The 14,897-nt window shown below is 38.0% G+C and overlaps 2 protein-coding genes and 1 pseudogene across 3 annotated transcripts; all 3 read left to right on the top strand.

The window, feature by feature from the left end:
* Positions 1–3,644: 3,644 nt before the first annotated feature.
* LOC112171365 lies at positions 3,645–5,420 on the top strand (annotated as a pseudogene).
* Positions 5,421–7,382: 1,962 nt separating this feature from the next.
* On the top strand, positions 7,383–10,756 carry LOC112172155 (F-box/LRR-repeat protein 10). Of its 2 annotated transcripts, XM_024309370.2 has the most exons (4): positions 7,383–7,688; positions 7,771–7,976; positions 8,105–8,198; positions 8,704–10,756. In XM_024309370.2, the coding sequence occupies exons 1-4, from the start codon at positions 7,506–7,508 to the stop codon at positions 10,150–10,152; spliced, it is 1,932 nt and encodes a 643-aa protein (XP_024165138.1). In that variant the 5' UTR covers positions 7,383–7,505; the 3' UTR covers positions 10,153–10,756. The 2 variants fall into 2 exon arrangements, with proteins under 2 accessions (XP_024165138.1, XP_024165139.1); XM_024309371.2 differs by lacking the exons at positions 7,383–7,688; positions 8,105–8,198 and having other exon boundaries at positions 7,842–7,976.
* Positions 10,757–11,408: 652 nt separating this feature from the next.
* LOC121050018 lies at positions 11,409–14,897 on the top strand. The gene is made up of 3 exons (XM_040508550.1): positions 11,409–13,099; positions 13,403–14,547; positions 14,763–14,897. The coding sequence occupies exons 1-3, from the start codon at positions 11,409–11,411 to the stop codon at positions 14,816–14,818; spliced, it is 2,892 nt and encodes a 963-aa protein (XP_040364484.1). The 3' UTR covers positions 14,819–14,897.

The raw sequence follows: 14,897 nt of genomic DNA, 5'->3' as shown, positions 1-14,897 counted from the left end.
CCTGTCGAATAAAAACTAACGCCTTCACTTTGCATTCCTCACCATCATTTTTCCGTATCAACGCCAAAGTATGCAAGAATAAAAGTATGAATAAAGCTCAATGATAAATTGCTACCAAACCGCTAATGATTAAGCATGCATTTTTGAAATTATTAGCCACAAAGGATAGCAAACATTACCTTCTGAAGTTTCGTGAGAGCAGGAATAGCATCAGTTTTAATAGTCTCAGCAGCATCACGTTCTCCAGCAACTTTGCTTGATGAGAGGTCATCCTGTTATGACAGCAAGGAACAGTTAATGATGGATTTCACCCAAGTGGCTAATTATCCAAAGAAAAAAAAAAACGAAGAAGAAAGAAAGGAAAGAAAGAGCAAATTGAGCTACAATAAACCTCATTTATTTGAAACTGCATATGCTATGGACAAAGTAAGCAAATTTGGCAAATTCGGCAAGTCTTGCATTTTCCGTACAAAAAGGCAGTAAAAGGAATATCAAACAAAAAGGACTCCATCATGGCCACCACGTAGCAAGTTTGATGCAAAGAATAGGCACGCATGCATCAGAACTATCCAATTTTTCACTTGCTGGTGGTATTCCCTGGAAAAACCACAGGTCATAGAATTTATGAGATGAAGATGATCATATGTGTGAAAGGAATGAAAAATTGAAAATAGACATAGAGCAGCAGTATACACATAGGGCCATCAGACCAGTTGAAAACAATCAAACTGTACCATTTCTGACCTTTGAAACCACTACATTCTCTTCCTAGTTTAGTAAAAGAAGCTAGACTCCAACTGTGTCTTCAGTATGAATTCACTCTTCACCAAAACAAACTATCCAGTCAACCACGCTATTCCAAATACAGAATCATATAAGATAACCAAACGCGGGATAACAAATCCCATAGTAACTTGTTGAAACAAGCAATATGGCAAAGCTCAACTATAAACGATCTTGCTTCATTTAAGTTGGGGTAAACAATGTTTCTGGACCCTTCGGACAGCCAGAATTGCCCAAAGATAGTTCCAACTGGACTCTGAATTCGGAAAATCCCCTGGTTGGCCGGTGTTCACAAGTCAAGTAGTCGGTTATTCAAGCGAGTGTTCTGTCCATCCTCATGTTGGAGCAGTCAGAGTCATTTAGTATTTCCTAGGGTTTGCATATTTACCTTTCTGTTAATAAACCTATTTATTAGGGTCATGCAGTAGTGTTGGTCCTTCAAAAACTGTTCTTAGGTCAGTAGGTCTGTGAAAACTTTTCCCTTTTCTTTTTTGGAATAAGAAATTTTTCCTATTATGTTTTGAAAAGATTACTCCTAATCCTATTAAAATTCCACTCGTATTTTGGAAAGAAAGAACAAGCCCTATATATAGAGGCCTTTGGTCCTGTTATTCTCATATTCTCTCAGCAAGTTTTGGTTTAGAATTCAATTCTCAAAAGATGAGTTCTTCAAATAATTCACAAGTGTATGGAGCCGCGGATGCCAACAAGTCAACATCTTCAACAACCCCAAACGACAAAGGATCCAAACTGCCTCCACGAGAGCAAGTTACGTGCCCGCCAGCCCCGAAGCGTCCACCTCCAACAAGTGCGCATAACGATTCTTTTAGCCCACTTAATTTGAACACAAAATGGCGATAAACTGTTGATCAAGAGAGAACTGTTCAAGTAGTTGAAATATACTAAGAGTTTAAGAAAAATAGTTTCGATATTGTTTGTTCATCTATATTTTATGTTTATGTACTTTTTATAATAATTTTGATATATGGTGGTAGGGAAGTACTTATGTATTCTCGTAGATGTTTTTATTACCGCTGTTTTGTCTTTTTAACTTCTTATTGGTAGTGATGTGAGATAAATGTCAAAAGCAATCATATTGTTCATGTTGACATGATTGTGCCTTTTCTGGCTTTTCATAATCGTTATTGAGAAGAATACCAGTATTTTTTCTCCTCCTTTATTTAAGCTAACTAGCCAATATGTACGAAGTAGATCACTATCTTTCGACCCCATCGAAGCCAATGTAGAGCACCATTGACAAGACAACCAAAATCTTTATGCTGAAAGTAGGAAGGAAAAGCATCCGCGCTTACACTATAATCCTTATAGAGAAGAATACCATATATATTGTTTCTGTTTTGCTTAAATAATATCTCTCTTAACAAGCAAAAGAAACCAAAGACATAATATCTTCTTCTTTGCTTCATTACATCAGTATTCCACATATAGACAAATTATCAGATAACTATTAGTGAAAAGGCCAAACACAACAAAATGTAAAGCACTTGAACAAAAAGCATTGACTTTTACATTCACCCACAATCCAGATGAACATCTGGTCACACATTCTAAGCAAAACAGAAACAATGTTGTGTTCTGTACACAATTTCATAACAAATAGTAAAGCAAGCTCATCAGTACACAAATAATGAAGGACCAAAAACCTTCAAAAGCTCAATGTGAAGCTGAGCAAGTGAATCTTTAGGGGTTATCAAACCCATCTCGATCTCTTCCGCTGATACTTTAGTAAGCTTCCCCAATCACTGGTTCAAACACCTGCACAAAAAAGAAAAAGAAAAAAAATCAAACATCAAAAATCAAGATCAAAATCAATCTCACTCTGAGACCCAAATTAAGAGGATCTCCACCGTCAAAAAGTTGATGATGGAGGCTGGCTCCCATCGCAATCTCAACCTTCAATGGATCCTTGTCTTCTTCGTCCAAAACCAGCATCTCTACATCTTCCGTCGCCAGCTGGACCGCCGAACCCCAGCCATATTGAGATGATCAGAGAGAGGGCTGTGAAATTGAGTAGGGTTGGTAACGCCTCAATTTTCGGAGGGAGTGATTTTCCCGCCGTTTTACCCACAAATCCTCCGTGCTATGGTAATGAGTTAATGACAGCTTATTTTAGTCTTTTCTTTTTTCTTTTTTCTTTTTTCTTTTTTCTTTTTTTAACTTAATGGTTACAAATTTACAATAATTTTAATTGAGGCATAATCAACATCCACTGGAGCAGAACTCAACCTAAGAACGTAGTTGAAAATAAACTCCACCTATGCTCGTCCTTGAAAAACCGGCTATGCTGCTTGTCAATGCTAGCAATCGAGGTACTTACAATACAATAGTCCAACTAAAACACATTGTAATAATAGAGAATAAACTCCACCAATTTGTAGAGAAAGAAAATAATCAAAACCTTTAAAATAAGACTCAAGTTATTCTCGACTCCAAACCATAACATAGTTGGCCACCATATGAAACTCGTCCCCTTGATTATTACCTGGCCAAAATTAAGTCGATATAAATGGGCAGCTATGCCTTGTTCATGATGAAACCATACTAATTTGGAACCCTTCTATTAGAAAGTTTGTGAGGCCTATTGTTGTCTTCCCCAAGGCACGTGGCGGTTATGAAGTAAATTATGGATTTGGCTATCATTCGGTCAACAATGACTTGAGGTTTTGAGGAGTACTATTTCATCAAATAGTTCATGTGAAGTTGAGATTTGGCCCTAGTTAGGGGATGTTGGAAGAGTGTAAGCGCTAATGCTTTTGCTTCCTACTTTCAGCATATATATTTTGGTTGTCTTGTCAATGGTGCTCTGCATTGGCTGTCAATGGTGCTCTGCATTGGCTTCGATGGGGTCGAAAGGTAGTGATCTACTTCGTACATATTGGCTAGCTAGCTTAAATAAAGGAGGAGAAATACTGGTATTCTTCTCCATAAGGATTATGAAAAGCCAGAAAAGGCACAATCATGTTGAACATTGAACAATATGTCCCAAGTTATGAATATTGCTTTGAACAATATTTATCTCACATCACTACTACCAATAAGAAGTTAAAAAGACAAAGCAGCGGTAATAAAAACATATACGAGAATACATAAGTACTTACATACCACCGTATATCAAAATTATTATAAGAAGTTGTATAATAGATTAACATACAATATCAAAACTATTTTTCTTAAACTCTTAGTATATTTCAACTACTTGAACAGTTCTCTCTTGATCAATAGTTTATCGCCATTTTGTGTTCAAATTAAGTGGGCTAAAAGAATCGTTATGCACACTTGTTGGAGGTGGACGCTTCGGGGCTGGCGGGCATGTAACTTGCTCTCGTGGAGACAGTTTGGATCCTTTGTCTTTTGGGGTTGTTGAAGATGTCGACTTGTTGGCATCCGCGGCTCCATGCACTAGTGAATTATTTGAAGAACTCATCTTTTGAGAACAAATTAATATTAACTAAAATTTTAAACCAAAACTTGCTGAGAATATGAGAATAGCAGGACCAAAGGCCTCTATATATAGGGCTTGTTCTTTCTTTCCAAAATACGAGAGGAAATTTAATAGGATTAGGGGTAATCTTTTCGAAACATAATAGGAAAAATTTCTTATTCCAAAAAGGAAAAAGGAAAAGTTTTAACAGACCTACTAACCTGAGGGACAATTTTTAAGGGAATGTAAGAGTCACGGATCTTACTACTGTGAATAAATACATAATTTTAGGTTGTTGTTTTGCATTGAAGGTAATATAGAACACAAGCCATATGATCACAAAGCTGATGTATTTAGCTTTGCAATTGTGTTATGGGAGTTGCTGACCCGAAAGGAATTGCTTGTGGAAGCAATTATATTACCATTGTCCTTTATTCTTTAATTCGTTTTTAAGATTGTATTCTGTTTCAATTTGCAGCTTCCATATGAATACTTGACCCCACTACAAGCTGCTGTTGGAGTGGTCCAAAAGGTCTACTGTTGACTCCCCAAATTGTACATTCAGTTTTGCTAGCATGAACATTCTGCTCATTTTGTGTTGAGCCTAGTTTTCTTGAGAATTTTGTAATACAGTGGCTGCTGAGGGGACGAGTGATGATTTTGATTGACAAGTCTATAGTGCAATTGAGTTAGTTACATTTGCATTTCATGATTTCCAGGGCTTACGGCCAACCATTCCAAAGCAAACTCATCCAAAGCTTACTGAGTTACTCGAGAAATGCTGGCAATTAACAAGATCCAGCATTAAGACCCGACTTCTCAGAAATCATAGAGATGCTGCAGCCATTAGCCAAGGAGGTAATCTGGTTGTGGGTACACGACGTTGCTTTATTTGTTAGCTTTAAGCCATTGAGAAAGTATGTCTAAATAACATGATCAAAAGCTTTGAAACTCCTCTCAGGTGATGCTTACATGAGTTTTTTTTGACAGATTGGTGATGAAGGAGAAGAACGACGCAAGTCATCTGGAGGATTTCTGTCGGTCCTTAGACGAGGTCATCACTAATCAAGGCACATAGATATTTATTACATAAGCAAAGGACTGCAGCATGGGGAATTCCCCATCGACTTTTCACATATCATGTACAGTATTACACCCCCATATCTACGTCTTTCCTTGTTCAGATTTGATAGTCAATTTTCACCAACCGACTTGAGTTTAATACATGTGGCTATGATTCATTTTTCTCTTACAGTTAATTTGAATTTAAAACAAGCCCTTGAAACTGTCTCTTACGTGAGCATTCCTCAAAATCTTGTTCTATATCACAACAGGATCAAATTAAAATGTATTAGTTAATGATCTGTCTTGTTTATGCAAAACACATCAACAAGAATTTTAGTTGATGATATGTCTTGTCGATATAATATGTGTTATACTATTGCGAACACCGGCCAACCGGGGGATTTTCCCAATCCAGAGTAAAGTTGGAACTATCTTCAGGCAGTTCTTGCTGTACGTTCGATGGGTTTATTGAAATCCATACACCATCACAACTCTGATAAAAATAAGGATTGTGGCATCTATGTATGAGACGAACCCATCCTGATAAATGAGGTTTTTATTCTCCATCCACTCCTCTTTCTTATCTTTCTCACACTAATTTTCATCCCTCCACATAAAAATAAAATAGCAAAAACAAAAGCATTGTATTAGCGAATTCACTGCTAAAAGAGATTTTTATTTCTCATTGAAACTAAGAATATTGCTTTTCCTAGTTAGGGGATGTTGGAAGAGTGTAAGCGTGTCGCTGATGCTTTTCCTTCCTACTTTCAGCATAAAGATTTTGGTTGTCTTGTCAATGGTGCCCTACATGACTACATTGGCTTCGATGGGGTCGAAAGATAGTGATCTACTTCGTACATATTGCTAGCACAGGTATTCTTCTCTATGAGGATTATGAAAAGCCAGAAAAGGCACGATCATGTTGAACATTGAACAATATGTCCCAAGTTATGAATATTGCTTTTAATATTTATCTCACATTACTACCAATAAGAACATTAAAAAGACAATGCACCTATAATAAAAACATCTACGAGAATACATGAGTACTTCCATAGCACCATACATTCAAATTATTATAAAAAGTACATAAACATAAAATAATAGATGAACAAACAACATCAAAACTACTTTTCTTAGACTCTTAGTATATTTTAACTACTTAAACAGTTCTCTCTTGATCAACAGTTTATTACCATTTTGTGTTCAAATTAAGTGGGCTAAAAGAATCGTTGTGCACACTTGTTGGAGGTGGACGCTTCGGGGCTGGCGGGCACGTAACTTGCTTTGGTGGAGGCAGTTTGCATCCTTTGTCTTTTGGGGTTGTTGAAGATGTCGACTTGTTGGCATCCGCGGCTCCATACACTTGTGAATTATTTGAAGAACTCATCTTTTGAGAACAAATATTAACTAAAATTCTAAACCAAAACTTGTTGAGAATATGAGAATAACATGACCAAAGGCCTCTATATATAGGGCTTGTTCTTTCTTTCCAAAATACGAGAGGAATTTTAATAGGATTAGGAGTAATATTTTCGAAACATAATAGGAAAAACTTCTTATTTCAAAAAAGAAAAGGGAAAAGATTTAACAGACCTACTAACATAAGGGACAGTTTTTGAGCGACTGTAAGGGACAATTGAATCTGATGACTGAGAATAAATGCATAATTTTAGTCTTGGAACTTAATACATGCTACGATTCATTTTTCCCTCACAATTTGAATTTCAAACATGCCCTTAAAACTGTTTCTTAGGTGAGCATTCTTCAAAGTCTTATTCCATATGGAAAGTTCAAACTAAAATGTATTAGTTGATGATATGCCTTGTTGATATAAAAGACATGAACATGAATTTTAGTTGATGATATGTCTTGTTTATATAAAAGGTGTTGCACTCCTTTTCACTTGCTATGATTCAGTAAGATATTTGATGAGGCCATATTAAATTCCAAGCTTGTTGAAGCGTTGCTTATATTAATGATTTTTTCTTTCATAAAAAAAAAAAAAAAAAATTAGACACAAAAATGTGGTGCCTTTTAACATATACACTTGTTGTTGTTTGAAACTACTACTTTTTTTCTTCTCAAAACAAAAAAAAAAAAAAAAACGTCCCCTCTTTCACTCGTGGTAGTCGTGTGTTTCTAGTTTCTAATCTCAGACGCAAAGCATCTGCAGTTGAAGGTCGTCGTCTCCCCCAGATCCCCTGAAAAAAAAATGTCGCTGACGAACGAAATCACCACCGTAATGGAGAGCCTGGATCAGCTACCGGCGGCCCTACTCGCCACCATCCTGACGAAGCTCGACGTGTCCTCCATCTGCTCCGTCGCTTCCACCTGCACCGTCTTCAAGGCCTGCGCTCAACACATCCTCTCCTTCATCCCCTCCTTCCATCTCCTGGTGCGTTTTTCATTCTTCATTTCAATTTTGCTCTTTTTCAAAAACAAAAATTGATTTTTTTTTTTTTTGGGGTTGTGTTTAGGAAACTGCGCCTTCTATGGAATTGTTGAGGCCTCTGTTGCCGCCAAACCCTTGGCTGAAGACGATGAAGGTGAACTGCGGCCGGCTCGACGATTCGGCCATCCAGATTCTGCTGCAGCCTTCCCTGCACGAGCTTTGCATGCTCAATTGCGCGGATTTTAGCGGCAAATTGCTCTCGGAGATCGGAGGCCGGTGCAAGGATTTGAGGTTGGTCTTTTTGTTTGTTTGTTTGTTTGTTCTGATCTGCTGTGTGTTGTGAATTATGATTGTGGAAAGGTGAAAGGTGAAGAATTTTTGTTGTTATTGGTTTTGGGTATGTAATAATGCCCATTCAGGTCTCTCTGCTTGGGGTCAGTCGCTGAAAAAAGAGGGCGAGCTATTCATATTTCTGATTTGGAGGAGTTACTCAGTGGTTGCACTCATTTAGAAGTAAGGATCAATTGAATGATGATAACCCCATTAAGAAAAATGTTCAATAAACAGAGGTTTAAGTAAAAATTGGCGGTGCGTGGTTGATCTTGGTAACCCATTAGGTTTAGCCTCGCATTGTGTTTCTATGACGGTTTCCTATTTTGATTAGGTAGTTCTTAAATGAAAGGTGAAGTTTTAATCTTTGTATTCAACAATGCTAAGAACATAATTGCCCTTTGAATATATACAAAAAGTTGCTAAAGTTGTCTTCAGTGTTTAGTTTTTGGATGAACTAATGGGTTTATTTAAATGGTTGAGTTTGTTAATGTGGTTTGGTTCCTCCCTATTCATCTAGATACATAAGTGCATGGTCTACAATCTGGCTTGCATCTTAACATAATAGCGGTACATGCTTTAGCTTATACATGTTTCTTCACTTACAATGTCTCCATATAGTATGTGTACGGTATCTCATGATTTGTTGATATTATTCATCTAATGTGCATCTGGATTGTTTTTTTAGGCATTGGTCCTGATGTTTGATGTCTCGTTTTCACTGCGTCATGACTTTGCTCGAGTTTGGGCTTTGGCCTCTGAGAAACTCACTTCTCTTGAGATTGGCTACGTTTCATCTGTAATGGTGACTGAACTACTTAGCCCAAATTTCGAATTACCGCAGTCAGCAAATCGTATTCAGCCTTCCATATTGCCTAATATTCATAAATTGTCCCTTTCCATCGACTACATAACTGATGCCATGGTTGGTACTATATCTAAAGGTCTCACCTCCTTGACCCATTTGGATCTTCGGGATGCACCCCTCATTGAACCAAGAGTTACATTTGACCTTACCAACTCTGGCCTTCAACTGATAAATCAGCATGGAAAGTTGAAGCATTTATCATTGGTTCGGAGCCAGGAGTTTCTCTTCACATATTTCAAACGAGTAAATGATCTTGGGCTCCTTTTATTAGCCGACAAGTGTGAAAAGATGGAAAGTATATTTCTCAGTGGCTTCTGTCGTGTTACAGACACAGGTTTCAAAACAATCTTGCATTCTTGCTCAACGCTCTACAAGCTTAGGGTGTCTCATGGGACTCAGTTAACTGATCTGGTTTTTCATGACATCTCTGCAACTTCCCTTTCTTTAACACACGTTAGCTTGAGACGGTGTACACTTTTAACCAACCATGCAGTCACTAATTTGGCTTCTAACAAGGATCTAAAAGTTCTTGATTTGAGAGATTGCAGAAACCTTGGGAATGAAGCCCTCCGAGCCATAGGCAATCTTCATAATTTGAAGACCTTATTATTGGATGGCTCCGATATCAGTGATCTGGGATTATCATACTTAAGACCAAGGGTTATAAGTTCACTAATTACATTGTCTGTTAGAGGCTGCAAGAAACTGACTGATAAATGCATCTCTGCTCTATTTGATGGCTCTTCTAAATTGGCGTTGCAAGAATTGGACCTATCAAATCTTCCGAATCTCTCTGACAATGGAGTTTTATTACTTGCAAGAAGTAGGATTCCGTTATTGGAACTACGAATGCGACAATGCCCACGCATAGGTGACACATCTGTAGTGGTATTAGCTTCAATGCTGGTAGACGAGGAAAGGTGGCATGGTAATTGCTTGCGGTTGTTGGATCTGTTTAACTGTGGTGGCATTACCGTGGTTGCATTTCGGTGGCTGAAGAAACCATATTTTCCAAGGCTAAGGTGGTTGGGGGTTACAGGTTGTGTAAATAGAGATACAGTAGATGCTTTAGCTCGTAGTAGACCGTTCTTGCATGTGTCATGCCATGGTGAGGAGCTGGGGGCAGAGCAGTGGGATACCGGGGACGACTTTCATATGCATGACTATGATGAGATGGATGAGCTTGAACAGTGGCTTCAAGAAGGTGACTATGAGAGTGGCGATGAAGAGATGGTGGAGGCAGAAAACGTTGCAGAAGCGGTGGAGTAGTCTGCTACAGAAGATGAGTTTTCTAAATGCATGATCATCATGAGATGGACGAGCTTGAACAGTGGTGATGGTGATGGTTGATGCTGCAAACAATGGAGTAGTCCTACATAAACTCAATGTAAAATTCGATACATCTATGTATGTTGAATGCTTGTGGTTGTTTATTTGGTTTTGTATAAATGTAACTGTAAACTATTGACTATGTATTAGAGTTAAGCAAGGTGCTGTAGTACTTCACTCCAAATCTGTTATCTGGCCAAGTAATTCCTGTGATTATTTGGCGTAAGTTGGATTTGGAGCACTGTTGTATTTCACTATAATTATATTTAGATTCATTGCGCCTATGTTGTTAATGATAAGTACATTGGCCTATTACCATTCAACATATGATTTCCCACTACGACGAGGAAACCGGAGCTTCAAGGAAGCAAAGAGAAAGATCACAAGATCGGTTCTTGAAGACAAGATCAAGTCAAATCGAGTCACTGATCTTGAGTTTAATGTGTATTCATTCCATATTGGTTGGTATAAATCTAAATTGATATGCATATCGGTTGTATTAAGTCAATAATCCCTTATGCATTAAAATGGTTTTTAACATGCATATCAATTTGAGACCTTGTTAGGAAAGTATCGATTGCACATTCAAAAACTGTTTTAAATCTTTCTATATTTATCTTAATCAATTATCAAGAAAAGATTTGATTGAGGGGGAGTTTTTCTCCCTTATAAAAGGTTTCAAAACTAAAGTTTTGGAGGGGGTTTTTGACGGCTGAAACTGGTTTCTCTTTGAACTTCTTGTTATGTTCAAATCGTTTTCGAAAAACCCTCTTTAATTGTTTCATGTATTACTTTGCATAATCTTTTACATTCACTCTCAAGATCAGTGATTCAATTGAGTGAAAGGAAGGCTGAAGATTGATTGCCTGGAATGTTGAATCTAGAGTTAGAATGGTTGTAAAACAAGTTAGCATTTGTTGCTAAGAAAAGGTGTTTGTTGTGAACAACACTACTTGTATTCTGTAAACTCTAGTGTTTAATATTGGATTGATTTTTCGTGTTGGCTACGTTAAAAGCCACGCAGTGAAGTTTCCTCAGTGGAGAGGTTTACACTGCGTTAGCAAATCTTCGTGTCATGTATCATACTTTCTTTGATTAAACTCTTGAGAAAAAGTATTTTATCAACACTGGTTCCATCTAGTATTTTTAATTGGCATCAGAGCGGGTTCTAGAACCTTCTAGAGATCCCAGGAAAGATGGAACATTCACGTGATAGGGCTACTGGGGGATCTATAAATAGTCCTCCCTGGTTCGAAGGTGGATGTGAAAAATACACTCAATGGAAGATTTACATGAAATCATACCTCTATGCTCAAGATGAACACGTGTGGAACATCGTAGAAAATGGCTGGAGTGTACCTATGACAAAAGCAAAAGAAGAAGGCGCTTCCACTACCACTCCCAAACCAAGGAAGGACTGGACTGAGGAAGAAGTTCGTAACTTGCAAGCAGATTTCAAAGCGAAGAACAGCATCTTCACAGCCCTATCGGAGCGGGAAAAACTGAGGATAAGTCATTGTGAGACTGCCAAGCAGGCATGGGATCTCCTACAGATTACATACGAAGGAAATAAAAAGGTACGTGCACAGAAACTGCAAGCACTGATTTTTGAATTCGAAACCATGACTATGGCAGATGATGAAACCGTGGATGACTTCCATGGTAGAATTCTTAAAATCTCCGGTCAGTGTCGCAGTCTAGGAGCACCTTTTGATGAAGATAAAATAGTCAAAAAGATACTCAGGGCTCTGCCGGAAAAATTTCACTCAAAGGTTACGAGCATAGAGGACTCTTTTGATATAGATGATTATCCACTTGATGAGCTCATCGGAAATTTGAAAACCTATGAGATGAGGTTAAAACCTGAGAAGAAAAACAAGGGCGTAGCCTTCAAAGCAGTGAAAGAAATTGAAGAGGAAGAAGGATCACTAGATCTTGCTCTACTGACGAAGGAATTCAAAAAATTTCTCAAAAGCAAGAACTCCTCTAAAAACACGAATGCTCCCAGAAGGAATAACTATATTGGCAGTGGTAACAACAGTGACTACAATAGTAAGAATGGAAGAGGAAACTTCAAAGGAAATCACTCAGGGAAACCAAAATGCTATGAATGTGGTGGTTTCGGTCACATTTCTACTGACTGTGGAAATAGGAAGCTTGGAAACAGCAACAACAAGTCACTCCTTTCAACTTGGAGTGATGATGAATCTCAAGAAATTGAAAATGTGGCTCTTGTCTCATCATTGTTGCCTGATTCTGAAAGTGATGAGTATTTCTCTGATGATGATGAAACAAATGTTCGCTGCAAACAACTCTACAAAGCTTCAAAGGCCACTCTGATTAGAAACTTGAGCTTGGAAAAAGAAGTAGATTTCCTGAGGACTGAAAAAGAAAAGGTGGAGAAACTATTCGAATCCTCACAATCTGCATGGAAACTGGAGAAAAGCAAACTCGTGAGTGAATCGGCAGATCTACAAGGTGACCAAAAGATACTGACGTGGAAGACTGAAAAGAATGAGTATCTCAACAAGATCAAACTTCTAGAACTGGATGTTAAAGGACAAAGAGCCCTGAACTTGGAACTGTTAGCGAAAAATGAGTCTCTACAACATGAGTTAAAATTAACTCAAGAAAGATTCATGAAGTTTGATATCAGCTCCACTTCCATGTCCAAGTTACTTGGATCAGGAAAAGCTCCTCATGATACATGTGGGCTAGGATACACTGGAGAAGATTCCAAAAGCACCAAATTCGTACGTGCCTCAAAACCATCTGTAGAGCAGATAGATGTCTCCCTTGATGATCATGTCAAAAGTGTAAGGGAAGGTAATTCAAACCAACATCATCAGGTAAAACTTGACCAAGAATCCCCCACTGGTCAACACAGGTACGCAAACCCTAGAACCTTTGTTCCTACTTGTCATCACTGTGGTAAGATTGGCCATATCAGACCTAGATGTAATGAACGGTTTTTAAACTTACAATTTTCTCAAGAAAAATGTACTGTTGAAACCTTACAGGTTGAGCTTAAAGAACAAAAGGAACTCATTAACAAATTAACTGAAATTGTTTCTCAAAAGAATCCTCAAACTGAAAGAAGAAAAGATGTCTGGACCAGAAAAATTAAAAGCAAAAATCATTGGTCCCCTGTTGGTGAAACTGATGATACATGTCTTTTTGTTTGTGCTAGCAAAATTCATCAACGCTCTCACATTGAGGCAACTTGTTTGGTAGCTTTAACTGCATTTGCTGACAAACGACGAGATTTTTGGTATGTTGACAGTGGTTGTTCTAGACACATGACTGGAGACAAAACCTGGTTTACTTCATTTGAGGATGAAAATACCTCTGGATCAGTCACGTTTGGAGATGGGAGGAAAGCTAACATTCTAGCTCGAGGTACAGTAAACACTCCAGGTATACCTAACCTTAAAAATGTGTTATTTGTTGAAGGATTAACTGCAAATCTGATTAGCGTCAGCCATTTGGCTGATGACTATGAAGATGTGTGGTTTAACAAACAGAGATGTTTGGTCCTAAATCAGAAAGGTGAAGGTATCATGGGAGGTATGAGATCTGTTGATAACTGTTATCATATTCAAGCAAATGAATCTTCTAGTTTGCAGTCTTGTTTGTCTGTTAAATCCACAGAGGAAACCTTTGAACTTTGGCACAGAAAGATGGGACATATCAACTATCAGGACTTGCTGAAATTATCTTCCAAACAATGTGTCCGAGGCTTGCCAAATTTAAAAGGTAAAACTGACAAGATGTGTGGAGACTGCAAGGTTGGAAAGCAAACTAAGGCACCTCACAGAATGGTAAATTCTGCGACAACCTCACAAGTATTGGAACTATTACACATGGATCTCATGGGACCAGCTCAATCTGAAAGTCTTGGAGGTAAGAGCTACATACTAGTAGTTGTAGATGATTTCTCAAGATACACCTGGGTAAACTTCTTGAAAGACAAAACTGAAACGTTTGAGTCCTTTAAGAACTTGAGTCAAAAATTAATCATTGAGAAACAATCATCTAATAACTGTTTAGTGAGAATAAGATCAGATAATGGAACTGAATTTAAAAATGCCTCTTTTTCTAACTACTGTCATGAGCTTGGTGTGTCACATGAGTTCTCAGCTCCAATAACCCCTCAACAAAATGGGATAGTGGAAAGGAAAAATAGGGTACTGCTAGACATGGCTCGAGTATTACTACACGCTGCAGGTTTAAGCAAAAACTTTTGGGCTGAGGCGATCAGCACTGCTTGCTACACAATAAATAGAGTATTCCTTAGACCAGGAAATGATCAAACTGCTTACGAGCTGTGGAAAGGTAAGAAGCCAAATGTTAAACACTTTCATGTTTTTGGCAGTCCTTGTTACATTCTACGAGATAGAGAACACCTTGGTAAGTTTGATGCTAGAAGTGATGATGGTGTGTTCTTGGGGTATTCTCTGAACAGCAGAGCATATAGGGTTTACAATAAAAGAACTCGTGTTGTTATGGAATCCATTAATGTTTCTATTGATGATCAATGTGTGAAACAGGAAGTAACATTTGCAGATACCTCACCCTTCTCGGTCACACCTTCACAGAATACTGAAACATCATCTGAGGAAGAGGAAGAGGAAATCCATGACAACATTTTTGAACCAGCTCCCACCCAAAGAAGAGGGTTCAAG

The sequence above is a fragment of the Rosa chinensis genome, chromosome 6, assembly GCF_002994745.2.
Source record: "Rosa chinensis cultivar Old Blush chromosome 6, RchiOBHm-V2, whole genome shotgun sequence".
Lineage (NCBI taxonomy): Eukaryota > Viridiplantae > Streptophyta > Magnoliopsida > Rosales > Rosaceae > Rosa > Rosa chinensis.
The sequence above is the reverse complement of the archived record's forward strand: the minus strand, read 5'-3'. Positions and strand labels throughout refer to the sequence as shown.

Coding starts and splice junctions, on each gene's coding strand:
- LOC112172155 (XM_024309370.2), top strand. CDS start 7,506: ATGTCGCTGACGAACGAAATCACCACCGTAATGGAGAGCCTGGATCAG. Junction 7,689..7,770: donor TCCCCTCCTTCCATCTCCTG/GTGCGTTTTTCA, acceptor GGTTGTGTTTAG/GAAACTGCGCCTTCTATGGA. Junction 8,199..8,703: donor GTGGTTGCACTCATTTAGAA/GTAAGGATCAAT, acceptor TTGTTTTTTTAG/GCATTGGTCCTGATGTTTGA.
- LOC121050018 (XM_040508550.1), top strand. CDS start 11,409: ATGGAACATTCACGTGATAGGGCTACTGGGGGATCTATAAATAGTCCT. Junction 13,100..13,402: donor TCCCCCACTGGTCAACACAG/GTACGCAAACCC, acceptor TGTTTGTGCTAG/CAAAATTCATCAACGCTCTC. Junction 14,548..14,762: donor TGCTTACGAGCTGTGGAAAG/GTAAGAAGCCAA, acceptor TGTGTGAAACAG/GAAGTAACATTTGCAGATAC.